Here is a 26,225-nt window from a genome sequence, read left to right on the forward strand (position 1 = left end):
GGTATGCTGAGAGCTGTCCTGACAGCCCGGTGCGCCTCTGACAGCAGGGAGGGTGATGACGCATCCCCGGCTGCCGGAGGGAAAGGGGCTGGTAGCGCTGCTCACGGCTCTGGCCTGGGGAAGAGCGGCCGCCGGATGTCGCGGAGCGGGACAAGGCTCGGAAGAGGGCTGAGCCGTTTGCAGTGCCGGGGAGGTGAGCTGAGTGGCATGCAGGCAGCATTGTCCCTAAGCAGAACCTGTCGAAGTTCCCTCCGTCCGTGCTTTTCGGGCCATTTGATGAGGGACAATGTTTTCTAGCGGCCTTCACGCAAGAAGTTACTGTGTGTATGAAGGTACGAACCACGTCAGTGCTTCCCTGTTATCTTCAGGCTAGAGAAGACAATCGGTGGTATTCTTCCAGTATGTGGCTACAAGCAGTCTTCTTCACACTTGAGACACCAAAAAATGGTGACACTTCCAGCATGGACAGTCACGATCCAGTCACCAAACATGTTAACTGTCTCCTGAAAACTTGCTTCTCCAGATACCAGTCTCTTCCCAATAGTCCCACTGGAATTGGCTGCTTTGCTGTTTGCCAAATTGCTTGACCTTTGTTTCATTTTACAAGGCTAACTGGCCCACACCAACAAATGAGTTGCTAGATATAAGAATAAAGCATATATATGTATACTTGCCACAAGATGCGGGCAGATCTAGATGACAACACTGCAGGCAATGAAGTCCATTCAGTATTTTAATAAGGGCTTGAAAGAGGAATTGAAGCTGGGTTTCTAAAATTGGCAGATGACACCAAACTGGCTAAAACCACTGGCAGGTGGAAGAAGGAATTCAGAATCATATTATATTGATGCAAACAAGAAATGACCTAAGATCAAGGTGAACTTTAATGGCAGACAAACACAAAGTACTATGTATTGGAATTTGAAATCAAGTATATGAGTTGAAAGTAGCCAAAAAAATCAGAAAGTGATCACATGTGGACAGCAAATCAAAGCTAAATGTCTATTAGCAGCAACATGCTGCCACAGAGTAAGTAAATCTAATTCTAGGCCATTGAAAGTGGCATTGCCTGTAAAATCTGGGAAGCAGTCATGTCACTTTACTTGGCACAGTCAGAAGCACTGATGGAGTACAGGATGATGGAGTTCATTTTGGGACTCTGCAGTTCAACAAAGCCATGGACAAACTCGACATAGCCTAGAAGAGAGTAGGAAGAATGATGAGAGGTTTATGGAATATGAGCTAGGTGAGAATCTAAACAGAAATTGTTTAGCTGTTCTGCAGTAACTGTTCTTATGCAGCTTCTGCATTTCACCTGGAAATTATGAACTTTTTTCCCACTTCTGTTGATGTAATATATACATATTTCAACATCACTGACTACAGTATACATCATAACTGAATGGGATTCATTCTGTCCACATGCAAAACCCTGGAAAAGCTCCCTTACAGTCAAGTGTTGTGAATAAGCTGATTTTTTTACTTCCTCAACCTTTAGTAGTAGTAAGCATATACCTAAGTAAAACACCAAGGCTGGACACACAAGTTCAAAGTCCATGACTGCTTGATCATACAGGACATTAATGATATTTCATAACACAGTGTAATATGTAATCTTATATAGTTTATTTACTATCATGCAGTTTTATTGTTTTATTCATCATCAGAAACTGTTAAATCTCTGATCTCCTCAGAATCCTTTGCAACAAGCTAAGCTGAGCCAACTTCTGAACTTCTGATAAGGTAAAATGTGCAAGTTATTTGCAAAAAGGGTGATAAATGCGTGATGGCAAAACACATATTCACTACTCGTCATTCCCTTTATAGAAATAGTTCACATTATGGCTTTTTGAGGATTGTCTTAAAGAAAATAAAGCCAAGGTTGTGCATTTGTGTGAATATGTTTGAATGCTCAACTGATCAATCCATCTGCCTGTCCATCTGACATGTGAGGGTGAGGTTGAGGCAGACAGTAATTCCCTACTGCAAGAATTTCATGCATGTAACTATTTTAAGTAAATGTCACATGCTCGGGTTCATGATGAAGATCAATTTGCAGTAACTTTCTCTTGTTTCTTCAGCCTGACTTCCAACTTACGGTAGGCAGAATATTAGTTGCAATATTACATTTCCTCAATTATTAAACTGAACTGAGCTCAGGGGTTGCGGCCCCAGAGAACACTTCAAAATAGTAGTTTTAGAATATTCCATTTCCGACATAAAAGTGAGTTCTGTGCTATGAGAGCAAACACAAATTGCACTGTGATGAGCAATGAGAAAACTGCTTTCTGCTTGTGTCTCTCCCACTGCCCCCCACTGCCAAATTCTGTATGCTGCCCTAGTTTCTTTGTGTCCGCCTGTCAAAGTCCTGAATATGTACTTCTGCCTCCTGAACAATCTCTCTGTCACAGAATACTGACAGGGTAGTAACATACCAGTCCTATTTTGCCTGCCTGAGTTCCCATCCCTTTTCCCCTCATAGACATGTACATACACTTCACAGACATTTCTGTACGAGTTGGAAACAGCTTGGATTTAAGAGCCCATAAGCTTTCTAGATCTGGAAGCATACCCAAGTTAGACTTGTGAGGTCCTCCTTAAGTAACAGGTTCAGGTCCAATTTCATGACAGATTAAGCTATCACTAGCTGGCACTGCTGCAGCAAGAAGTATCCAACTACTCTGCCTGTCCTTGATTCACCTAGAAGTTTCTGGCAGTGGTTCACTCAAAGAAGCCATGCTTCTGACTACACCCTCCTGCTGATTCTAACAAAAATAACTTCTTATTGGTACTAACTTTTTTTCCCCACACCCAGCACAATGAGCTGACATTAAGCAAAAAGCCACAAAACTGGTCTAAAGTCCCAATCCTTTGATTTACCCCAGGTCTGTGCTTGGCTTCATGTGCTGGGGTCAGTTTATTGACATTTATGTGTCTATTCAAGGGAACAAATTCTTAAAGAGAGGAAATATTTCACAACAGCATCTATATTTCAGCTCCGTAAAGCTTCTTACACAATGTGAGCAAGAAAAAAATAGCATATAATAAAATCTCTTCTAGTCCCTTTTTTGTTTCTGATGTCAACAAGTAGTAAGGTAGAAAGGATCCTCCTCCTCACAGAAAAGCCAAAATGAGTTAAAAAACCCACACTTCTGATTATAAACTTTTTGAAGAAGGTGTTTGAATGAGAGCTGCTTTGTGGTTTGTAGTCTGTAACCTGAGCACAAACCATCCTCACTTTGCCTGTCACTGCTGGTAAGGACAGTCTGACAAACATAAATGCAAGGTTAAATGGGGCAGTTATCCGTGCTCCTAAGGTAATGTGCTCCCTGGGGGAGCCTGAGGATCCTTTCCCAGACTTTATCTAAAGAGGAGCCGGGCTCCAGGCCCGCAGGAGGCTTATGTCACAGCTGGCACAGCACCCCAGAGCTGGCAGCACGAGGGTGGTGGGTAAGGACTGTACCAGCCCCTTGGAGAAGCAGAAACCACCACAGCTTTCCTCCAGCAGAGAGAAGCTGAGGCCTGTGTCTGGAGCTGATCACTTTCTTCCTGAGCAGTTAAAATAAATACGGCCTGTACTGCACTGGGACTGGGACAGGGTGTGAATAGAGCAGCCGGATTTCAAAACTGGCAGTGAATACACACTGAAGTTTCAATGTTTTTTGGATTTTCAGGCCTGCCAAAATCTTATGAAAGTGTAACAAGTCTAATCCTTCTCACAACAGGTTTACGGACAAATATTTTCATTACTGCCATGCCAGAAACACACAGTGCAGTGGTGCTATGTGAAATACATGAAAATTCTCTAGATTTTACATTGTAGCTCCTGATTAATCCACTTAAATGCGAAATAGTTCATCTGCCCTTAATTCCTAGCTGTATAATTTGCAGATCTTCTAACTAACAACCTTATCATCATCCATGTGCAAATCAAGGATGGGTAAACACTATGAAGTGCAAGCGTTAGGCCTCCATTCAAGGTTGAGTTCAAGTATTACGCCATAGTTCAAGGTCCCCAGTCAAGAGCTGAATAGTCCACCAAGGGTTGAATTAAAAAAAAAATACTGTTTTATGGAAATAAGTTTTGTAGACTCACTTTTAAACAACTTATCTGTAACACATGATTGCATAGAATACAAAATGTGTGATTAGACATTATCTTAACAGTGGCTCTTCAATTGCAGGGCAGTTGTAAAACATACTTTTATTAAGGGAGCCTGTATTTGAAAAGCAACATTATGAGAAAGCATAGGTAACAACACGACTTCTTCATGCCTATTTGTAGTTAAACGATGCTCTGCGACTGTAACCGGGTCTGTAGAGGCAGCGGTAGGTTTTAATGACGACGGCAATGCCACACGCATCGAGCAGGAGCTGGCTAAGCACCACAGCGCTGCACACCTGCGGGCGCAGCCCTCTGCTGAAGGAAGCAGATGTGACCCTCGCAAGGACACCGGCTGGGTGCTAAGGGGCCTTTCTAAGGCACTCCTACCGCCCAGGGCTCTTACCGGCTGCTCCGGTGCCTGCTCCCGCTGCCCGCAGCAATTCCTGAGGGGAGGAGTGCCCAGCACGGCCCAAAGCGGCCGGGACCCCCCCCAGTCACACGCACTGCGGGGCCAGCCAGGGAGGAGGGTCCGGAGCCGCTCGCACAAGCCCAATTATAGCCGTGCGCGGGGCTCGCGCGCCGCCGGGCCAATCAGGAGCAGGGCTTCTCCCCCCTCCCTCCGCGCCGGCCCGGGGGGGCAGTCTCGTGACCGAGCGCGCGCCGCTCCCGCTACGTAAGCCGGCCCCTCGGCGGCGATAGAGCGGTTGCGCCTGTGCGGCGGGGGCGCGGCTCCGCGCGGGCAGCCGTTAGGCAGCGCGCGGCCGTGCGCCGCCGGTGAGGAGCGGAGCCCGAGATGGTGCGGAACGGCCGGTCGCTCGGCAGGGCGCTGGTAGGAGGGCTCGCTGCCGCCCCGCCGCCACCGCGCCCGGCCGCTGTCAGGTACGCGGGGGCGAGGCGGAGTGGCCGCGGGGGTAACAGCTATAGGGTCCTACCGCGGCTCCTCACACCGCCGCGCCGGTTCCATTCCGCCCGCCGGGGAGCCGCGGGCAGGGCCGAGCCTGGGCCGCCTGAGGCGCGCGCTGCCTCAGCCCGCTCCACAGCGACAGCTCCCGGGCGAGCCCCTGCCCGGCTCTTCCCAGCCGGGGAGCGGGGCTTTGGGAAGGGGGAAAGCAGCCCCGGGTCCGCGTTCCGCGGGGGAGGCTGAGGCGCTGCCCTCAGCTGCGGTACCTGTTGGCTCCTTTCAACGCGGCCGGTGCCGATGGAAGAACAGGCGATTACCAGATTATGAAGTTGCCTCTTCTTTGCTCGAGCCGGTTGCATAACTCTGAGCAATCCGTAACAGAGGTGAAAAACTGAGTAAAGCGCCCGGATGTTTTCCACTTCAGATAATGCAACAAGTTCCCTATCCCCTGGTCACATGTAAGGCTGGCTGGAGCTACCTGAGAAACAAATATGCTTTGGGGGAGGGGTTGATCTTGTAACTGAAAGAAAAAGAACAAGCAGACAAGAGAGGGTGCTATTTTAAAACTTTAGGAGAAAAAAAGGTTCTAATGTTACGGCACTGCCGCTGTGTTTCTTTGTTAAACTCAAAGAAGTCTTACTGTCATCCTCAAAAACCAGTGAAAAAGTGGAATAGAGGTTGGTTCATGATGTCATATTTCAAGTATTTGGCATAATTATTACTCTACAGTGGTATAATGCCAACTTGGACTACCCTTTCTCACCGATTATCCTGGGTGTTTCCATCCTTTAGGTTGTGTTTGCAGTATTAAAATGGTTCTATCCTGGTAAATGTAATTGCTATTTTTAAAAGTAATTTATTAGAGTCTTGAGGGCAAAATCTATTACTGAGAAGATGTTCAGTACCAGGGAAGCTCATAAGTAACTGCTTGCAAACTAGGTCTGAAAATGTTTCTTGTGTAAGGTAGAACCAACTTGCAGCTGGTTTTAAGGAAGTACAAGCTGAATCCAAACCAACACTGTATGACTTGTAGCTTTGAAGCTGGGGATGCTTTCACATTCTGTACCTGTTGTCAACTCAGCAGACCCCTTAAAGTCCCGAGTAGCAGACTTCAGGAACTCAGGTGGTAAATTAGACTCATTCAGACTGAAATGACACTTGTTGGCAACACTCATTTTGGGGGGATGGGAACAGCTGTCGACAGAGAATTTGAATCAACTCATGCCTCACAGACCATAAAATGGCCATCAAGGGCCACTAACCTGATGGAACTAACAGTTGTGATTACAGTTTGCTCTTACAGCTAATTTCAGTTTTTATAGTCAGGAGTTCAAGATCCCTTTTTTAAAAATTAAGTTTATCTTCAGGCTTAGAAATTTTTGTAGCTATTAAAAATGATCACTGAATACAGATCACTTGCATACATATACCACAGACCAGTAAATGTTTCCTTTCAGGCCATGGAAGTCAGGTGAGACTGTGGTCAGTGCCCTAATGCTTACAGAGAAAGCAGTGAGTGGCAGGAATTGAACAATGCCAGTAAGAGCAGTGTGAGCAGATATGGTTGTGTCACTGCTGGAAAATAATATGGAGGTGGTCCTTGTCTCTGAATGCTAGTAAGGGCTTGGCTTTTCTTCTGTAGCCTTGATCAGGTTCACAAAACCATGTGTGACAGTCCATTGGAATCCATGCTTTTGTGATTTCTTGAAAAAGAAGTGTGCTTTCCTGAACTGGAAACAAGCCCAGCACATTCACAGCATCTGTTTTTCTTCAGATAAAATCGTGGGAGAGATGAAGCCTCCCCTTGTCTGTTAGCATCATAGCCTCTCTTAACCTTGCCTTCCTTGAACGACAACGTAATTGTGAAAGGGACATTGTCTTACAGCAGCTAAAAGATTACATGTAGATATTGTTTTTCAGCCTTGTAACTGAAACAGCTCTAGATAAAACTGCATGAAAAATATACTGGCACAGCATTACAGTAAAAACAAACCAAGAATAGAAACCTGGCAGCTAATTTGGACTGTGTACTGTATGTACTCCTGGATGGAGAAAATAATTTAAATTAGCTCTCCAGAATGAAGTCTGGTCTAAGCATTTGAACGCTTTCTATCAACCTGGTTGAGGCAGCTACAATGTTACTGGCACCCTCCAGCATTTCTATGAAAGCAATGCTCTTCCTTAACAGTCTTGTCCAGTCTGTGAGGAAAAAAAACAAACTATGTCCTCTGCATCCCTTGAGATACAGCTGCAAACATTTGCAGAGCTTGTTGTCTAGACTTTTAAAGTCAACCTATTATTTAATCATTTTGATACCATACTTCTGTCCCATTTTAAGTAACTCCTTTTCAGCTGCAGCAATTACAGTCTCTTTTGTCAAACATCTCTCTGTATCACAGCTGCCTATTTGTAAAAGGTCTGCACAGATTGTTTCTAATCCGCGGATGATTATTTTCCTCTGAACTCAATACCAGTTTATTATTTGCCTGTCTCCTAATATAGTGACCATATAAACCAATGTGGTCAGGCCCAGATTATTACTGTGTTTCTTTAGAATACATAGTTACATTGATTTTTAATGAACAGAATAATAATAAAAATTGGCAACTGTAACTCACTAAACCCACCAAAACAACCAAACAAGTGTAATGCTAAGTCAGGAGGGTTGGTTCCATTTTTACTATGTGAATCCAGAAGTATGGTCCTGATTGTTTAATTAGAGAAAGGACAGAAAAAGACCTAGGTTGCTCTTTAGCTTATGTTTGTAGAATCACTGACAACAAACAGTAGCATTTTTAGCTTCATTGTGCCAAAAATCAGAGCCTTTGAGGTAGCATTTTGTGTCTTAACTGACTTGATTTAGGCAAAATCAGTAATTTAGCAAAATAGACCTATTAATCACAGTGGATATTTATTAGATTTTAGTGTAGATGTTCACAACACAGAGGTACAATCTCAGAATTATTAGCATTTTTAAAGGTAATTTGTTACATTTTACTTACAAATACACAGTGCTGAGGTTTTGCGTGATATATTCTGAAGGAAATGTAGAAAGCTGGGTAAACAATGCACTTTCTGAAAGGACTTTCAGAATGAGATTGTCCTTCTAAGAGAAGGAGGCAGCGGAGGGGTTGTAGCAGAGTTCAACTTCATATCTCCAGGTGTAACCTTCTCTTTGCATATTCCAGAAGGGGAAAGTATTGCAGACTGTGCGTTGCTTTTGCTGTTAAGGAAGCCTATTCTGCAAGCTAAGTGCCTATGAGGCTTGTACATGAACTCAGGCTGCCAATGTTTAATGAGGGCCTTTGTATTTTACTCTGCCACTGACTTTCCTCGTGACTGGGGGCTATTTTTAGTTTCTCCTAAGGAAAAAAAAAGTCTCCCTTGTGTTTTTAATGATCCATGTACTGTTACAAGCATTTCTTTTTGCTTTTCCATCTGAATCTGACATTTTCTGGAACGTTAAACAACAGATTGTCTCACCTGAATGTATTGTTATTTATTTTGCTGACATTAAATGCATCTAAGAACATTTTTACTGTTTCAGGCACTTGGCTTCTTGTGGTATTCTGATGACCAGAATTTCTCCTTTGAGACTGCCTGTAAGGAGCCATGCCTTTTCAAGAACCTTCTTCAACATTGCTGCACCACTAGTAAACAAAAGAAAAGAATATTCTGAAAGAAGAATTATTGGGTTTGTATAGAAGTGTGGAAAGAGACTTTATGTGCTTCTTGATTTTGTGTTTGCTGTGGTTAATTCAAAATGCTAGAAGTTGAAGACTGAGCATCCCTGAAGACACGTGCCCCAGTGACTCTGCCCAACTGGAGACTAGAAAGGAGTTTTGACTTTGGGAATTTATAGAAATCAGGCTTTTCCAGTCTGAAACTGAGTATAAAAAAAACATGAACTCAAACACCTTGCCTCACAGAAAGAAACTGCAGAAATAATCCTTCTATTCCATGACAAAATGAAAACAACCTTGAAAGGGAAGAATACACTATTGATTTAATCTGGTGAAATGGGAACATATCAGCAAGTGTGAAAACTCTGTTCCCTTCTGTCCCACATCCATGCCAGTGTTTGCACTTACATTATGTTGTACTTCTCACTCCTCAAAATTTTCTTCTCTTTGAAAGCAGGAAATTAGTTAGTTATGTGATGAAGAAACTTAGGCACATAGAAAAAGACACTGAAATCCTGTTTACCTTAAAGCTAGTGGGGAAAATTCCAGCTTATTTAATGAGACTGGGATCTGCGCCCAGTCTTTGATCCATGATAGTATGAACTATTTGCTTAAAAGCATAATGTTTTTTACTATGCTTAACATTCATTTATGTGATAGTTGTTGAACTGCAACAGATTCCCCATATTCACTTAAAAAGAGCCTTTGTCCAGTACTTACTGTTGAGTACTGTTGAACATATGCTTCATTTTAAACGCAGGAGGAGTTAAGCATGTGCTTCGATTCTTTTCTGAGTCAGAACTAAAAACTAAAAACCATAGCTATGTAATACTTTGCCACATAACAGAATCAACTGAAATCTTGCTACCATATTCTTTCGTGGGATTTCAATATCCTACTTGAGGCAGGGGAGTTGGACAAGCTGATATCCAGGGCTTCCTTCCAACCTCAGCCATTCTGTGAGGTTTTTCCATTGCATGTATTTTTCTTTTGAATTAAGCTTTTTTATTTGGGCTAAAATAAGGAAAGTAGTGTTCCTCTATTTAAACCTTATGAAATATAGTACTTCAGTTCTGATACACCTTTTCTTTATAGCCATGAAGTGTGGATTCTTTATGTGTAATGTCTAAGATTGACCTAAATGAAGACCAGCTGTGCTGGGAAAAGTATTTTTCCCATTTGAAACATATGCATATTTACCTGATAATACAGAAAGTAGCAGACACCAGGTTCACTATTCACTGACTTAACTTCTGGATGTTGTGTGGTGTTTTGCTTCTTAAAGCAAAGACTTGTACCAGTTTATTACTTTTTTTTTTCCCCCCCCTCTTAAAGCAAAGGTGCATTTTTAATTTTCAGAAACAGGTGTAGTGTTTGCAGGTGACTTGTATGTTCATTTTTCAAACTGTCTGTGCCACTTAATACCATCTTTGAAACTTTTTAATACTGAATTTGAGGTTAATATACCTTGTAAATGTAATGTTAATGTTTCTGTTTCCAGGTATTCAATGCAGGAAATGTATGAAGTTGTGGCTGTTGTGGAGAATTACAAACTATTTGTTCCTTGGTGTAAAAAATCAGATGTATTAACAAAGCGCTCTGGATACTGCAAAGCACAATTAGAAATCGGATTCCCTCCTGTAGTAGAGACGTATACGTCGGTTGTTACGCTAGTGAGACCTCATTTAGTTAAGGTAACTATTTTGTTGTGGGTTTTTTCTTAGCTGTAACTTTCTGTAACCTTTGAGAATCAAATATTCTAGGAATGTCTTGCTTCAAAACAAAATTTGTAAGGGAAGTGCTTTATGTGGCTCAAAATCTGTGTTGATTTTAAGATTTTAGATTAACTGGGGAGAATTTTAATGTGCTTTTATAATATGTATCAGTATATAAATAAAAAAAGTACAAACCCAGTTAATATCCGTATCCTTTGCTTAAAGCAGTGTTGTTCAAAATTCTGGTATATAGCATTATTCTGATGTTCCATGCATCATGCTAGAGATCTGTTTTATGACTCTCAACAAGAGTTTTTCCTCTCCCTTAAAAGCAATTCAGTTATTTTGCCATAAATGACACTGGGAAAACGTGATCTCATGCTGGCTGCACTATGAGAATAATTTTAACTCTCTCATGACCTTCACTGTCTCACAAAATGCAAACTATAGTAATAGCAATTTGTCACATCTGTACAAGCCTAATTGTAGCTTCACTTTTTCAACTTTATTTTAGGCATCCTGCACTGATGGGAAACTATTTAATCACTTGGAAACAGTGTGGCGTTTCAGCCCAGGTATCCCTGGTTATCCAAGGACATGTACATTGGATTTTTCAGTAAGTAGTGGCATTCAGACTACCATGTGCTCGGAACAGGGCATAGAAACAGTATCTTCAACTGTGCTTTTTTTATTAAACATGTGGTACTCATTCGTTTTTGTTTTTACTTTTTAACACAAACCCTGAAACCAAGTTAGTTTTAGTCACTACTAACCAAAAAAATCTTGGAAAGTTTACCATATGGAAACCATTACAATGTCCTGTACAGATAGCAGTCTTCTGTGAGGAGTCCACGAATCACGAAACAGCCTAGGGACTGGCATCTCTCACCCTACAATTCTAAACATGCTTAAGTTTTCAGTAAAATACAAAAGGAGAAATAATAAACATACTTTGCTATTTCCCCTTTTATTGCTCTATAACCTAAGTGTTCTTGGTACTAGAAAGTAGGTATTCTGTTTGGCCTTCAGCTTGATCAATTTCATTTCCTGGATTCTAGTTTTACTTTTTGATGTATTTTCACTCTTACACCTTCCTTCTATAATGGAGGTATAACAGATTTTTGCTTGCACCTCTACAAAGGGATATCACTGCAGCTTAAAACTGTCCTTCTTTAAATCCAGTACATGATTTAGCCTGTTACTCCAAGACAAGTTGTCTTTCACTCAAGTTACTGCTTTTCCATTTTGTCTATGTAGTCTGTCATCACATTGTTTTCTCACATTTTATAGTGTTAAGGGTAGGTGTTGCATTGAGCATGTAACTGAACTGGAGTTCAGAACGGGATGCAAAATCGCACAGAAACAGGTTGATCCTGCTGCCCTCTACTGGGATCCTCTGCTTTAAAAATTGTCTTCTGTGAATAAAAAAACAGCTTTTGGAGTATTTGTAAACTAGCACATTAATCTCCTCAGGTTAGTAACTTTTAGCTTACTGCAATTCATACAGTTCAACTGTAAAAATTAATCTATAGGCACTCCAGGAAATACATTTCTCATGGGATTTGCCAGTGACGTTTGCATGTTACTTGCCTGTGGTATTTTCATTTCTCCAGGCAAATAAGTGTCAGATCCTGCTACTAACCAGTACATGCAAATATTTAAACCCTGTAATCTAAATATGGAGTCTGTGAGGAAAACTTCCCACACCACCTTTTGACATTTCAGGTGAAGAATTTCAGCTAAAGGGAGTCAAAACTGGGCTTAATATGGACATTTTCACTTTCTTTGGGAAAAACTACCTCTACTTCTTACCGCTTACCCCATTCTGAGGTGGCAGAAGCAAATGTAGCCAGATGAGAAGCAGATTGCCTCAACAAAGGCAAGTCCTGATGGACTCTAACCCTTGCTAGTTACTGACCTGCTGTGTTACTTGCCTCTGGGCCTGTCCAGGTAGGCATGATAAGCATTTCACAACAAGCTTCTCAAAACATACTGTGCAGTAACAGATACTAGAGAGAAAACTTTGATTTCAAGAATGCTCATTTGCTTTAGAAAATGTAATTTGAGTTTTGGGTTATGCTGGTTCCCACAAGCTACTGTATCCTGCTTTGCTAGTTTGATGCCAGAAGACATATACAAGCAGCAGAGAACTCTAGTTTGGTTTCAGCTCCTAAATGACTAGGTATATAGATTGAAGGCCACCACCATTTTACCATGTGCAAACTTTGTGTGTACTTTACCTGAAGTTTTACATACTAACTGAACATGATGCCAAACTTATCCCTGGCCTGCACAACTCCACATGCTCTGAACTACAGCTTTCATACTTTCAAAAGGCATGTTAATTTTACTCATGCTTGAGGTCAGGCAAATTTTAAGTGAAGCTGCCCTTGGCTTACAGGCCAAGTGGTTTAATTACTTGTGTGCTCCTGTGTTGCAGTTAATGTGCATTACTCATAAGCTATTTGAGAAAAGCTGCGTTTGTTCAATTTAGCATTTAATCTGTTGATTTTTCAGGAGTGACAAAAGTACTTCAATCTCAATCCAAAAGACATGCTATAGCAGGAGTGATAAATTGCAGAAAAGCAACCTGCTTTTCCTGAAAAGTCTGTAATCATTTCGGGAAGCTTTATGTTCCTAAACAACACCATTCCATGGCCTTAGGGGAATCGTATTTAACTAGGCTGAAGGCCAGCACAGCACAAAAATGTAATTGAAGACTATTAGACATAAAAATGACCTTTTCTTCTGAGGGTGGAGAGAAAAGGCAGCTCCTTGCACGCCTGCCTTAACAGTTAACTGCTGCACTAGCTTCAGTTAAAATGCAAGATTCAGTAGCTAGAAGAAAATGCAGAAGCTCTAGTGCAGTGGTAAGAGGCCCAAGGGTGCAGCACAGAGAACTTAACCTGTATGGCTATAGGCTGACAGTGCCTGCGTCAGGACAGTGTGTTTTGGCACACAAAATCAAATTTGTATCTTGTTTGAATATCCCGTAACTACAGCTACCAAGACTGATTTAAAATGCTGGGGTTTCACAGGGACCTATTTCGAGCTAGTTTTAAATGCCTCTTAGGTTTGCATCAGCTTACCTGTAAGTCTGCTGCCATGCTGTGCAGGACTTTCTTCAGAGAACTAATGGCCCCCAGGTGAATCCTGTGTGCAAAGTAACTGAGTTATTCTTTCTCAATAAGTTTTTGTTATCGTGACTGTGATGCATCATTTATTAAGTAAAATAGAGTTTAGATAAATGGAAATGATTACCTCAAAAAAATTAAGGAAGGGATTCTAATTGAAGAGCTTGGGGAGACAGTCCTCTGATAAAGGAATAAGGCTTTTCTTCGCAGACACACTCACCTATAGCTGTTTTAACTGCTTGTTCTCCTGCAGCTTGCAGGCTAACTGGAGATGCTTTAATGAAGTTGTCTTCTTTGAACAGCATTTTACCACAATGGTAGATACAGAAAACTAATTCTTCTCTGTTTTCTCAAACAGGTTTCGTTTGAATTTCGTTCACTGCTACACTCAAAACTCGCTACACTATTTTTTGATGAAGTGATAAAGCAGATGGTAGCTGCCTTTGAAAGGAGAGCATCCAAGCTCCATGGTCCAGAAACAAGCATACCTCGGGAGCTAATGCTCCATGAAGTTCATCAGACGTAAAGGGAACTGCAAGAACCTCCATTACAAACTTGTGTGTACACTTAATTTGTTCAAGAGGTGCCATGCTCCTCCTTCAGGGCATCTATTTCATACCTGAGCTTTGTGTGTGATTTTATACTGTACAAACCACACCGGTTCAGCCAGATGTATATAGAATGTTCAAGCCACAACTGGGACAAACTTAAAGCCTTATCAACAACAGACACTTGGCAGCTTCTGTAACACGAGGTGTCACAGGCTGCCATTTATTAACTTGTCAAACTTTTTGTGTAATCACAGCCTAAGTTCTGCCTTATCTAAGTTTGTGGGAGGTTTTTTTCAGCTTTGTAACATACTTGTTTGGGGATTTGTTTTTTCAGCTTTGTAATATATGAACTCAAATTTAAGTTATTGTTAGCATAAATATAACTTAACAGCATCAACTCAGCCAGCTCTGCCCTAGTGAAGTGGGCATTCTGGGTCTGCAGAGCATTAAACAGTCTGTCAACCATGGAGTAGCAGGTGCTTGTCAGCCAAGGGAGAGACGAGGGTTAAGTCAGGAGCCTCCAGCTGCTGCTTAAATCTGACCAATAACAGCTATAGAAAGAACACCACAACCTGAACACTCTTGATTTTTCCAGTAATTAAACATTAAGGGGTACATGTAATGTGAGGGGTGCCATAAATCAAGTGCAATGATTCCAGCAGTAGCCAATGGTTTGTGGCTGTCTAGGCTTCAGCCACCAGTGAATGTGTAGTACATTTGGCAGGTGGAACTTGCTGACCTGCAACTTTCACTGTCACACACTGCACTGGGGTTGGGATAGATGCATCTCATCTAATGTAATCACTTCCCAGTTCCAACCCAACTTTAAACCAAATAGATGAGCAATGCAGCTGTGAGAACTAGGGCACAGATACACAGTATTCTGTACCACAGAGCTCTCCTCCCTGGATGGAGGGAACAAGATGTCTTTCACTTGCTGCAGATAAGCATGCCCAAGGCCAGTTGTCACTACAAGCTATACAACAGGGCTGAATCTTAGTTCTCTGGGTTTTTTCAGTACCATACTACCATTTAATTATCAGTCCATTACAACAGTAAAAGCTGTCTTGATTAAAAAAGATGCATCTTTAGCAGTTCTATTCCTGATATTCTTTTTAATCCCTGAAGAAACATAAGGGAATAAGGTCTGAACAGATTTTAAAACCTATCAGCTGCCTTGAATTACCCAGTTTCCTTACCAAGATTAAGTGAAGCTTCTGGTCCTTTCTCCAGTGTCTGGAATCCATGTGGCTACTACAGACTGGTGCATTAAATGACATAGAAGGTATCCTTCAGGACAGCCACAGAGCAGTTTCAGACCACTTTTCCAGAAAGAGCAACTGACATTTCACACATACGATCTGTGACGGATAGCTCTTACTGAAGGTAGGAAGCTGGACTGAGAGGTCAGTCTTATAGCACTGAGAAGTTGTAAAGTGATGCTGGTTGTTGAGACAATGACAGATGAACATAGACAAATTTGTGAATCCTGTTGTTTTGAAGTTTGGAAAGCAGAGATGACTTTACGCATCCATGTTAAAAGCTGCAGCAGGTCAGCATGTGGCAAACAAAGCCTTCACATAAGGGAAAGCAGCATCCAGTGCAAAGTCATTCAAACTAAATCCTTGAGCCCATTACCAGGAAGCTGAAAGATGACACTGAAAGGCTGAAGGCAGGAGATAACCAAGTATTACACTTCAGCAAGAGACGTATTTAAAAACCCACAGCGCTTTCTTAGCAAAGAGGATTTGCCCGTTTCATATCCTCAGGGCACTTTTCCTCCCCAGCTATGCACTGGACCACCCATTCCAGCACCCCAAACAAACAGTACAGACAGGGCAAAATAAAGTCAGTGCACGGGCCTGATTTTCAGAGCATTGTTTAATATTTCAAAGAACTGTAGTAAGATATTTCCTACCAAAAGTAAAGTCGCTTGTAGTTCTGAGAAACATTCTGGACAAAGGAATGTTTCCTGGAGGGAAAGGCCCTGTCAGATTTCTAGTAAATCTGAGAAGCAGCAACAGGGGTTTAAGGTTCTCCCGTGACTATGGCTCTGGGTGCAGATGAATAAGGTGATACAGTTTGTAACTTTTGAGCAGCTTGTTTTATTACAGAAAGGTCACATAACTGTGTGTTTGCCTACTTCGTACACAATTCTCTAGTCTCACGCACAGTGGCTTCCAAGTTCTTCCTCCTAGTACTGGCAAGCACCGATAAATTCCCAAACAGGGTATCAAGTGCCTTAATTAAGTTTCACTCAGGACCTTGGTAGATGGATCTTGCACCCAGTTATCAGGAATGTACAAATGTCTTTATTCAAAAAATACAAAATAAATTATCTGTAGGCATGGACAATGACTGTAAACAATTACACGTGTGTTAAATGAAATCCAGTAACTGATGGTTACAGTGATTCTTTTCAACACCAGCCTCACTGCAGTCACTATCCACCCTCCCGCACTGACAGCTCAAGTTTTGAAATCAGAACTGTCAAGTCTTTGACAGCCCAGCTCATGATGCACCCACATCCCAGGAATTAGAACATGCCCCCTCCCATTCCTCCACCCATCCCACCCATTCCTCCCATCGCCGGCTCCTTTTCTTCTTTCGGCACCTCAGTGACCACTGCTTCTGCCGTCGACAAGAGAGACGCGACACCCGCGGCATCCATCAGAGCTGTTCTCACAACCTGAAAATAAGGAAGAAATAACTTCATCCCTGCTGCCAGCACATGAGGTGGGAGGAAGGAAAGCTGAGAATCAAGACTGGGCTAGGTTACCTTCGTGGGGTCTATGATTCCTTTTTCTACCATATTTACGAAGTCCCCGAGCATTGCATCGTAGCCAACTTCTGAGGGACTCTGAAGGATTTTTTCAACTATTAGTGAGCCTTCAACACCCGCGTTCTTTGCGATCGTCATTGCTGGGATTCTCAGTGTTCTCTTTATTATTTCAATGCCTGGAAGAAAAAGGACGTTTACAATTACATGCTACATACACTGCTCCTACTGCCAAGGCATGCCCTCACGTGCTGGAGATCAATGCATGCAGAACCCTCTGAGCAAGAACACGAGTTGATTTTATCACTTCCAGAGAAAAAAGTTCTCTGCTACTTGACACTTATCAATACATGGCATCTTTGCAAGATATTCACAAACATTTTTGGTCCTGGAACACGGCCTAGAGCCCTTTTCTATCTGCTTTGTCACGCAATCTCTTAAGTGTTTTTAGGTTTTATATCCGCTTGCAGAGGTGACAGTCAAGTCAATTCTTCCATTAACGGTTTGCAGTTCTCTGCAGGGACTACTGCTGCTTTTACTGGCTCCTCCACAACCAAGGCAGGGATGCAGCAAAGCTCCCTCCTACTTCCTATTTGCTTCTAAAAATGTAACTCCAAGTTCAGTGAAAGCAACCTGTCCTTAAGTCTTGCAATACCTCAGGACAGGAGAATGTCTGTTCTTAACACCTCCACACACACATGCAAGTAATTTACTTACCAATTTTCTGATCTTCGTTAGCTGGAGCTAAAGCATCTAATGCTGGAATGCAGCGAAGCAGCGCACAGCCACCGCCCGGAACAATGCCTTCCTCCACAGCAGCACGGGTTGCATTCAGGGCATCAGTAACTCTGTCCTTCTTCTCATTCACTTCAACATCACTGGTGCCACCAACCTGCATGCAGCAAATCACACATCAAGGTCCACACTCTTGGCCTGGCTGGGGAAGCACTGCTGGCTACACCACTGAACTAAGTGGCACTGAAAAGCACCAGACAGCAAACAACCCCTGCTCTCCCCTGTACCTCAGCACCCTAAAAGCCGAAGTAACCAACTGCAACTGTGTGCTTCATCAAGTTCTTAATACAGAATCATAGCACTGTAAACGTAGCCAAAGTGCTGATCCCAACCAGCTGCCAAGACTGCACAACCCCCACAGAGTTTTAACTTGCACTGGCAATGGAGGACTGATACCCCTTCCCAAGAAGTTTAACTTCTCACCTTCAATACTGCTACTCCATCAGAGAGTTTGGCCAACCGCTCATTCAGTTTCTCTTTTTCATACTCGCTTGTGGTAACTTCCAGCTGTTCAATGATTTCCTGAATGCGTTTTTCAATTTGAGCCTTTTCACCCTTCCCCTTTAGGAGCATGGTATCATCTTTTGTCACAATGACCTCTCCAACTTTACCAAAGTCATGAGGCTGAATATCTTCCACATTTAGGGTCAAACCCTCTTCTCCAAATACCTGTGACAAATTATGTGAAAGGTTGGAGTTCACGGCTCCTCCATACGTGCATTTTTCACTCAGATGCACAAACACATACAGCAGGCTAACAGTGCAAAACAATCAGCCTACTGCAGCCAAGCTCAACAAAACTCTTCCCTTCTGCTAACACGAGTTCAAGCATGTGGGTACCTCACAAACTGGCCCTCAGAACAGGGAAGTGCCCCCTTCCTATTCATGACTGACTCATGTAACGCACCAATTCCAACTGCTTGGAGAGTGGAGCTGTGTTAATGTGTTAAGAGTCCTCCCCATCTTTTCAGAAGTTATGGATATTGGCACTAAACTGACTCTAGACTAGAACTTGTTGGCTTAGTTACTTTGTGCCCCTCTTCTTGACATTAACCATTAAGCTTAAACATTAAGTTTTAATTCAACAACCACCTCTGGATCCCAGTATCATGCTATGAAGTGTATATAAGGAAAATGCAGTGTAAAGGGACACTAATCAGCCCATCAACTATTTGCAAAGTTAGACAGCTATCCCACACTTGTGAAAGAACTGTATTTGACATACTTGGAGCTGGGCAATTGCGAGACCATCAGTTTTATAGCAAGAAAGCTTTGCTATTTCTAGGCAATTTCCATGAAGCTACTCCACCCCCTTATAACAACCTAAACGTTGCAAGGAAGTTGTGTGTAACTTCAGCCAGTTAAAACAACATATTGGTCAGGGCTGGCCAGGGCTGTACTGCACAGCAGTTATCAGTAACTGCATTAAAAAAATACAGATTGAAACATTAGAGCTACTGCTACATTCTTGAAAGAAGAGGGCACAGTATCCTCTAATACAAGCCATGGACCTAAAAACAGACATTTCTTTCCTCCTTAAATACCATTAGCATTTCTTTGAGCACAAAGCCAGTTAAAACATCATTACTTACAGCACCGCCAGTAGCAATTGCCATATCCTTAAGCTGGTTTTTCCTGTTGTCACCAAAACCGGGTGCTTTTACAGCAACGACCTGAAGACCAACCTTCAGTCTGAAGAGAAGAATTCAGAGAGCAACACTTCACATGTGTTCATAGAACAAGTCTAATTACTAAACCAAATTATTTCAGCACAGCTCTAGCAAGCAAACAAAGAGGCCTTCACGAACTGAGCTGGTTTTGCTCAAAAAGGTAGTCTGGAAACAAGCTAGCTCTGTCCGGACTGATGCAAAGTATGGCTGTGGGCAAAAGCTGCTGCTCCTTTGGTACTGGTAGGAGACCAGACCACAGCACTGCACCACAGCAAATTCAAACAACACACTTTTTTGTACATGTTCCCTTAGAAGGATGGATATGCATGAAAACCCCTTATTTGTCCAAAAGAATGGAATTTAAGCCTTACCTGTTTAAGACCAGAGTGCTGAGGGCTTCTCCATCAACATCTTCAGCAATAATGACCAAAGGTTTGCGGTTAGCATTGGCAATTTCAAGAGCAGGGACTATGGACTGTACACTAGAGATTTTCTTTTCACTGATTAAAACATAAGCATCCTGGAATTCACATTTCTGGCCTGCAGAAACAACATGCAGTAACTGTAAAATCCAGTTGTAAAAATGTATCAAGCATTCTCTTAAGCTGAAGGAGTTACTTTGGAGCAACTGTTGCATTTCACAACAGCACTGAACAGAGACAAAAACCGGTTCCATCCAGGAGTCCACTCTCAATTGTACCTTGCTCTGGTGTGTCCCAGAGCCAGCTCAATGTCAGCACCAGCACTGTCCACACTCAGCAGAGGAAAAAAACCACCTCAAGACTCCAACCTCTTACCAAGAGTTAACAGTTTCTGATGAGGAAGGACCCCTGTTCCATTTGCTGCTGTACACAGTGTAACAGACTACAGAGCCTTTGCAACAGTTACTCTTGCAAGTTCCAAATAAAGATAAGGCACCTGACATTACTGTTAACTTACCTTTGGTTGTATTAATAAAATATGGTGAGATGTAGCCTCTGTCGAATTTCATACCCTCAATGATTTCCAATTCATCATTTAGAGTTTTTCCATCCTGTTTAGATGCAAGAAAGGCTACATTAAAGATCCTTTATTTACAACAAAGGCACAGGTGTAGTTTTAGGATGCTATGCACCACAGAATGAAAGGCTCTGCTCCCTATCAGTTTCAGGATCACAGAACAGTTTGGGTTGGAAAGGACCTTAAGATCATCTAGTTCCAACCCCCCTGCCATGGGCAGGGACACCTCACACTAAACCATGTCACCCAAGGCTCTGTCCAGCTTGGCCTTGAACACTGCCAGGGATGGTAAGAATGAGCAGTGATCAAACCCTGATCTAAATGATCTGGAGAGGAAGGAACTATAGCAGGATACTGTATCTGAGCAGCAGCAACTACATCACATGGCACAATGTCTCTTAAGTGGAGAGGAGACAGTTGCTTTGCACTTGGTCTGTACTTGGCTGCTTCTTACCTTGACAGTGATCACACCCTTTCGACCAACTTTTTTCATTGCATCGGAGATTATATTCCCAACTTCCTGATCTCCATTTGCTGATATTGTGGCAACCTGAAACAGAAAGCCATTTCATCTCATTTCACAAAGCAAGTGGTTTGTTTCCCTGCTACAAAGAAAATCAGAACAACCCATTTAAATTCTCCCATTTCCTGACAGCATGGGACAGGCAGCTGCTGCAGCACACCCCCACAGGACACAACATCACTGCTACAAGAGCTTGTGGCTTTTGACCCTGTACTGGGCTCACACAGGCTATCCCAATCCACAGCCATGGGGAGAAGAAATAAACCAGAAGGGCCAACACATCTGGTGCCCGAGACCCAGCTGGGCACTGGGCACCCACCTTTGCCTGAGCCTCTCACAGCAGATCTGCCACCCCTATAAGTCTGCATCCATAACCACATCTGTGGTCTCATCACTTCTTCCCAAGTAAGACAAAGACATATTCTGGATTGAATTTCTTCTGGATGAAGAAAACTATCCAACTTCTAGCAATGTAACTGAAGGCAGAACACTGGGAATTTTAAGATAACTCAAGAACATAAACGCATTACCATGAAGACCATCCAATCAAATGTACTCTGAACCTTGCTATATGAAGAAAAATGCCATCATGTCTGCACACCCTAACTCCATTAAACCAGAGTTCACAAAACATGCTTTGGAGAACAGCTGTGTAAACTTGGTGTAAGTATTTTGATTGATTGATTTTAACCTGTGCAATTTCTTCTGGAGTTGTAACAGGTTTGGACAGCTTCTTCAGTTCAGCTATGACAGCATCAACTGCAAGCATCACCCCTAAAGATGAACAGAACATTTGTAAGTGGACAAAACGGGGTATACAGCACAGAAACAAGCCAACATAACCTCCCCCCAAGCGGTTTAACTTTTAAGCCAAAGTCCACATTGCAAAATAGATCAAGTTTGCACATTCAAAAGCAAGTGGCTGGCAGTTCTAGTTCTGTATATATTGTCATTCGTACACACAGTGATGATGTTTTGGAATTGGTGGGACATACTTTCCGTTATGACTGAAATTCATGGCGCCTTTGCAGAGCACCAGTAAATTTATATACTTCTCAAATTAATTAAATGCAGAAATGGCTTTAGCTGGAGTTTACCTGAGACAAGTTAAACAACTGCATATAAAATAGTAAAAAGATTAAGAAAATAAAGAACAGCTCAGAGTAAGTAACAGAAACAAGGGGGTTCTCTACACATTGCTCTTCATATAAAGCTTTATGTGAGTCACCCAAAAGAAAGTGACTTATTCAGGAAGCCACTCAAATGTGGGATATGAAAAGCCAACAAAACAGGGTTTTAACATTAAAAGAAAGGAAAGAAACTCACCCCTCCTGATTTCTACTGGATTAGCACCTTTGCTGATCTTCTCAAAGCCTTCCTTGGCAATGGCACGTGCAAGTACCGTTGCAGTAGTGGTACCATCTCCCGCTTCTTCATTTGTGTTGTTGGCAACATCTTGAACTAACCTGGCTCCAATATTTTTGTATTTATCTTTTAAGTCAATTGCTTTTGCTACTGTCACACCGTCTTTTGTCACCTTGGGACTTCCCCAGCTCTGTTCAATAATAACTGTTCTTCCCTGGGGACACAAGGAACAAGTATTAAATTAAAGCCACATAATCCACAGCATATGACTAAGAGTTCAGCTCAAGATCCTTTTGAACAGCCACAGCAGAACAGAATCATCACCCCAAAGCACAGAGCTTTCAGCTGCGGCTTTTTATCCAAGCACACACACTACCAAGGTGCTGCAGAACTGGGAAACAGCTCCAAGTTTTCTACTCCATTCACCAGCCATAATGCTTCATACGACAGGCCCAGAAGTCTGCAGTTAAACTAAGCCTGGCTTTACAGAGAAATATAATTGGAGATATTCACTTTAACAATAATATTTTCACCTAAAATGTATCAACATAATGAACTGAATTTGCAGAATTTCCATTGCATCACAATAAAACCCCTATGTGATTGAGAAACACTAATAGCAAGCTCAATTCATTGCACATTCAGGGAGTTGGGGGAGAAGCAGACACTTGCAAACCTCATTAGCGATTAGCAAAGGGAACTGAGAACACTTAACAAATCTGTGTTAGTGTGTTGCAATAATTTCTCAAGCACTGCAAGCTAACAAGCCTTTCTTCTCCCAGCCCACACTTGCACTCAGCTGAAAGGCTGGACTATCCTATGCAACATTTATAGGCACAGTTAATACAGGAAACTATGGACCATTCAGTGAACACAGGACAGCGGCAGATGCATCTGCACAAGAGGACTGCTTGTTCACAGATGAACTCAGTAGCTTCAACAGCTGTCCTGATCAACCGCATTCCAGTTCGAGCTGGAGGAGCAGCAGTGCAGGAGCCACCCCTTGTCCAGTGCTGCCCTGAGACTCTCCAGCAACCCTGACAGCCAGAGCTGTCAGCAGAGAAGGGAGAGCAACTGCCCCTGCTCAGCACTGTGGCCCCCCACTGAACACAAGTCCCCTCTCACCAGGCCTGGCTCGTGCCCAGGAACCGCCACAGCCCATCACACGAGCGCGCATCACGTGCTGAGCCAGCCAGCTAAAGCCTCCGGTGCAGCGTGCTGCCGCTGCGTGCCCTGGGCTCCTCCCTAGCACAGAGCCCACCCACAGCTGCCTCAGGGACTGAACCAGCTCTGGACTCCTGCCACACACGAGGCTGCACTGCTTCTGGAGTACAGCTAGCCCCAGAAGCGGCTGAAGAAATGATGAGCTTCAGGCCCTGAACCTGTGAAAGCTTTACATTAATTCTAACTCTGCCACAACAGTTATGCCAAAGGAATGCATCATCCGAGCCCCTGCTGTCGTTTTATCTGAAATCCAGGAGAGGTGCGGGTCAGAGCGATTCAAGAGGAAGAAAACTTTCTCCTGAGGATCCTGCTATGGGTAAGCTCTGAACTTATTTTGCTTAATTTTATTCTGTACTTTGACATGGTCTCATTCCACATGTTTGTTTGATGTGGACAACAGTACAACAAAATCCTCTTACATCCTATCGTATTAACTGACTTATGCTCAATAGACACCTTTTATCTGTGCTTCTGAAGCAAGAAGCCCCCCCAGTAAACACACGCGTTTTGCATGGCCTTGCAGCTCACGAATCCAAGCATTTACATAAACTAGTTCTGACAAGGAACTCCACATGTCAGCTGCAATACCAAAGGCTGTGTGAGACTGCAAACCACATTTCTTTCACTACAGAACAGTGCCAGAGGGAGTTTTCCTCACCACAGTGATATTTCCTAAAAACGCTGGAAGCAGAATCAGCCCCCTCAGTGCAATCCCTACATCTCGCACATGCATGAGAACAGCCAAGTGAGAACACTGGAACAAAACCCCCACAAGGTTGCACTACGTTGCATCAGGAGCTGCCCTGTAACCATTGGAATGATGCTGAGGCATTCCAAGCAGCCTGATCCACAAAAATAAGAGTTAAATTAACCAACTATGGTTAAACTTTGGTCCTTTATGGAAATCGGTCACATCCTGCTGACAACACAGTTCCTTAACCTTCATCCGCTCAGCTTGTGGCATCTTTGCTTTGAAGAAAGACAACAGAGCACCAAAAATGTGCAAGAAATACATTAATGAGTTTTATAGATGCCACGCAGCCCTACAAAGAGCTATCATACATACACTGTTACATGTACAGATACCCCTATGAGCCCAAAGAAAACTGGTATCTTTCCTTTCAAAAGGAATCTCATTTCAAGCCTTACTGCACATTGCATGACTGTGCAGAATACAGCAGCCAGGCTTCCAAAGACCTAGATCTTACAGGAATCAGACACTATTCTGTCCTGGAAGGCACAGGAACTAATGCCACTGCCATGGAACTTCACTTAAGCTGGTAACATTTACCAGCCAACTGAGAACTCAGCATTACCTTTCAGTATTAACAAGGTGAAAGTACTATTGAAAGTGATATAAACCCGTATTGGATATTAATAAAATCACACACTATTTCACCCGCCTCAAGACACAGTTACCCGCTGCATTGCCACAGGCTATCAGCTGAGCCAGGGCAACCTACAGTGCACATCCCCATAACCTTCACACTGCTTCAACAAACAAACTGCTCCTCTCTCAGCGAGCCAGTTAATTTTACTTGGCGGCCTTGAAAAGCACACGCGCCATTGTCATTGCTCAGGTGACAGAAAGGAGAACATGGCTGCTTGCAGCAGTGTGCCCATACCCCACACCTCGTGGTATGCACCTGCAGGTAGTAATAATGCGGCTCTACCAAGCTAAAACAACTGCTTTCTACTGTGGTGCCTTCAACTAAGTCACAGCGTTAACATACAGTAGATTCTTCCCTTACCTTTGGCCCCATAGTGACTGCTACAGCATCTGCTAGAAGATCTACCCCCTGAAGCATAAGAGCTCTAGCATCTGCTCCAAACTTAACATCTTTTGCATATGCTCGTGTTAGATGGGGGGCGAGTGCTCTGGACACTGGTCTTATCTGACGGAGTACTGTCGGTAAACGGAGCATGTCTAGAAGATTAAAGCAAATACAGAACAAAATATAGCCGTTACATTTCTGCACAGCTGCTTCTGCCATAAAAACGAAGGAAACGCATTCGTGAGGTAAAACAAGCGACCGCGCGCTTTTAGTCTTCCCGCTGGTTCAAGTGGAGCCATATACAAGCACCTGCAGGCTAGCAGGGCTGGGGAGCCCCGGTGCACCCACCGAGCGGCCTACAGCAGCCCCGAGCTGCCCCCACCAGGCCTTGCCCGCCGGCGGCACAGGGCAGCAGGGGGGCCCCGCGGCGAGGCCCCCACGCCGCGCACGCTTCCGAGTACATGCAAAGGGCGGCGGGAGCGGGCCCGGGCCCCGCGGGTCCCCGGCCACATGGTCCGGGCCATCAGGACACGCGCAGCAAGGTCAACAGCCGCCCGCCCCCTGCCGCCAGCACAGCCGCGCTGCACCGCCGGGCCGGGCCGGGCCGGGCCGGGCCCCACCGCACTGCGCGGCCCCGCGCCAGCGCCCCCGCCCGCAGCCGCGCCGCCGCGCACCCGGAGCGGGCCCGGCCACCCACCGTCCCCGAGCGCTAACCGGTGCCGCAGCGCGAAGGGGCAGGGGGCAGCTCCCCCCGTTTGGGCAGGGCCGTGCCACCCGCGGCGCTTACCTGAGGGCAGCGCGGGGAGCAGCAGCGGGCGCCTCCACCGTCCGGACCGGGAGCTGAGCGAGCGGATCTGCGCGCAGGGACGGGGCCGCGCCAGGCACTCACTGCTTCTGCCCCGCCCCGCGCCAGGCGCCGGCCCATGTGCGGCTCCGCACCGCGCGGCCCGGGAACCAGCATAGCCCTGCAGGCCCCGCCCCGCCCTGAGGAGCGCGGCCGCCACCG

At 43.8% G+C, this 26,225-nt stretch overlaps 2 protein-coding genes and 1 long non-coding RNA gene across 3 annotated transcripts; 1 reads left to right on the forward strand and 2 right to left on the reverse strand.

Moving 5' to 3' along the window:
- Window positions 1-866: 866 nt before the first annotated feature.
- Window positions 867-5,515, reverse strand: LOC136009769 (uncharacterized). Its single transcript, XR_010610643.1, has 2 exons — window positions 5,273-5,515; window positions 867-1,197 (listed from the first exon to the last, which is right to left on the reverse strand). It is a non-coding gene; the product is annotated as an uncharacterized LOC136009769 (long non-coding RNA).
- On the forward strand, window positions 4,771-16,444 carry COQ10B (coenzyme Q10B). Its single transcript, XM_065669989.1, has 5 exons — window positions 4,771-4,984; window positions 8,554-8,700; window positions 10,191-10,383; window positions 10,919-11,020; window positions 13,897-16,444. Exons 1-5 carry the CDS (start codon window positions 4,899-4,901, stop codon window positions 14,062-14,064), a joined length of 696 nt encoding a protein of 231 aa, XP_065526061.1. The 5' UTR covers window positions 4,771-4,898; the 3' UTR covers window positions 14,065-16,444.
- On the reverse strand, window positions 15,953-26,148 carry HSPD1 (heat shock protein family D (Hsp60) member 1). Its single transcript, XM_065669988.1, has 12 exons — window positions 26,007-26,148; window positions 25,196-25,371; window positions 22,182-22,434; window positions 21,547-21,629; window positions 20,787-20,882; window positions 20,273-20,366; window positions 19,705-19,873; window positions 19,256-19,355; window positions 18,087-18,332; window positions 17,586-17,760; window positions 16,869-17,047; window positions 15,953-16,778 (listed from the first exon to the last, which is right to left on the reverse strand). Exons 2-12 carry the CDS (start codon window positions 25,367-25,369, stop codon window positions 16,626-16,628), a joined length of 1,722 nt encoding a protein of 573 aa, XP_065526060.1. The 5' UTR covers window positions 25,370-25,371; window positions 26,007-26,148; the 3' UTR covers window positions 15,953-16,625.
- Window positions 26,149-26,225: the final 77 nt, after the last annotated feature.

This window comes from Lathamus discolor, chromosome 3 (assembly GCF_037157495.1).
Source record: "Lathamus discolor isolate bLatDis1 chromosome 3, bLatDis1.hap1, whole genome shotgun sequence".
In the NCBI taxonomy this organism is placed as follows: domain Eukaryota; kingdom Metazoa; phylum Chordata; class Aves; order Psittaciformes; family Psittacidae; genus Lathamus; species Lathamus discolor.

Excerpts from the sequence above, each read along its gene's own strand:
- COQ10B (XM_065669989.1), top strand. The coding sequence starts at position 4,899 with ATGGTGCGGAACGGCCGGTCGCTCGGCAGGGCGCTGGTAGGAGGGCTC. Across the intron at positions 10,384-10,918 it reads TGAGACCTCATTTAGTTAAG|GCATCCTGCACTGATGGGAA; the intron begins GTAACTATTTTG and ends ACTTTATTTTAG. Across the intron at positions 11,021-13,896 it reads CATGTACATTGGATTTTTCA|GTTTCGTTTGAATTTCGTTC; the intron begins GTAAGTAGTGGC and ends TTTCTCAAACAG.
- HSPD1 (XM_065669988.1), bottom strand. The coding sequence starts at position 25,369 with ATGCTCCGTTTACCGACAGTACTCCGTCAGATAAGACCAGTGTCCAGA. Across the intron at positions 17,048-17,585 it reads TAACGAAGATCAGAAAATTG|GCATTGAAATAATAAAGAGA; the intron begins GTAAGTAAATTA and ends TTTTTCTTCCAG. Across the intron at positions 16,779-16,868 it reads GAATCATAGACCCCACGAAG|GTTGTGAGAACAGCTCTGAT; the intron begins GTAACCTAGCCC and ends CCTTATTTTCAG.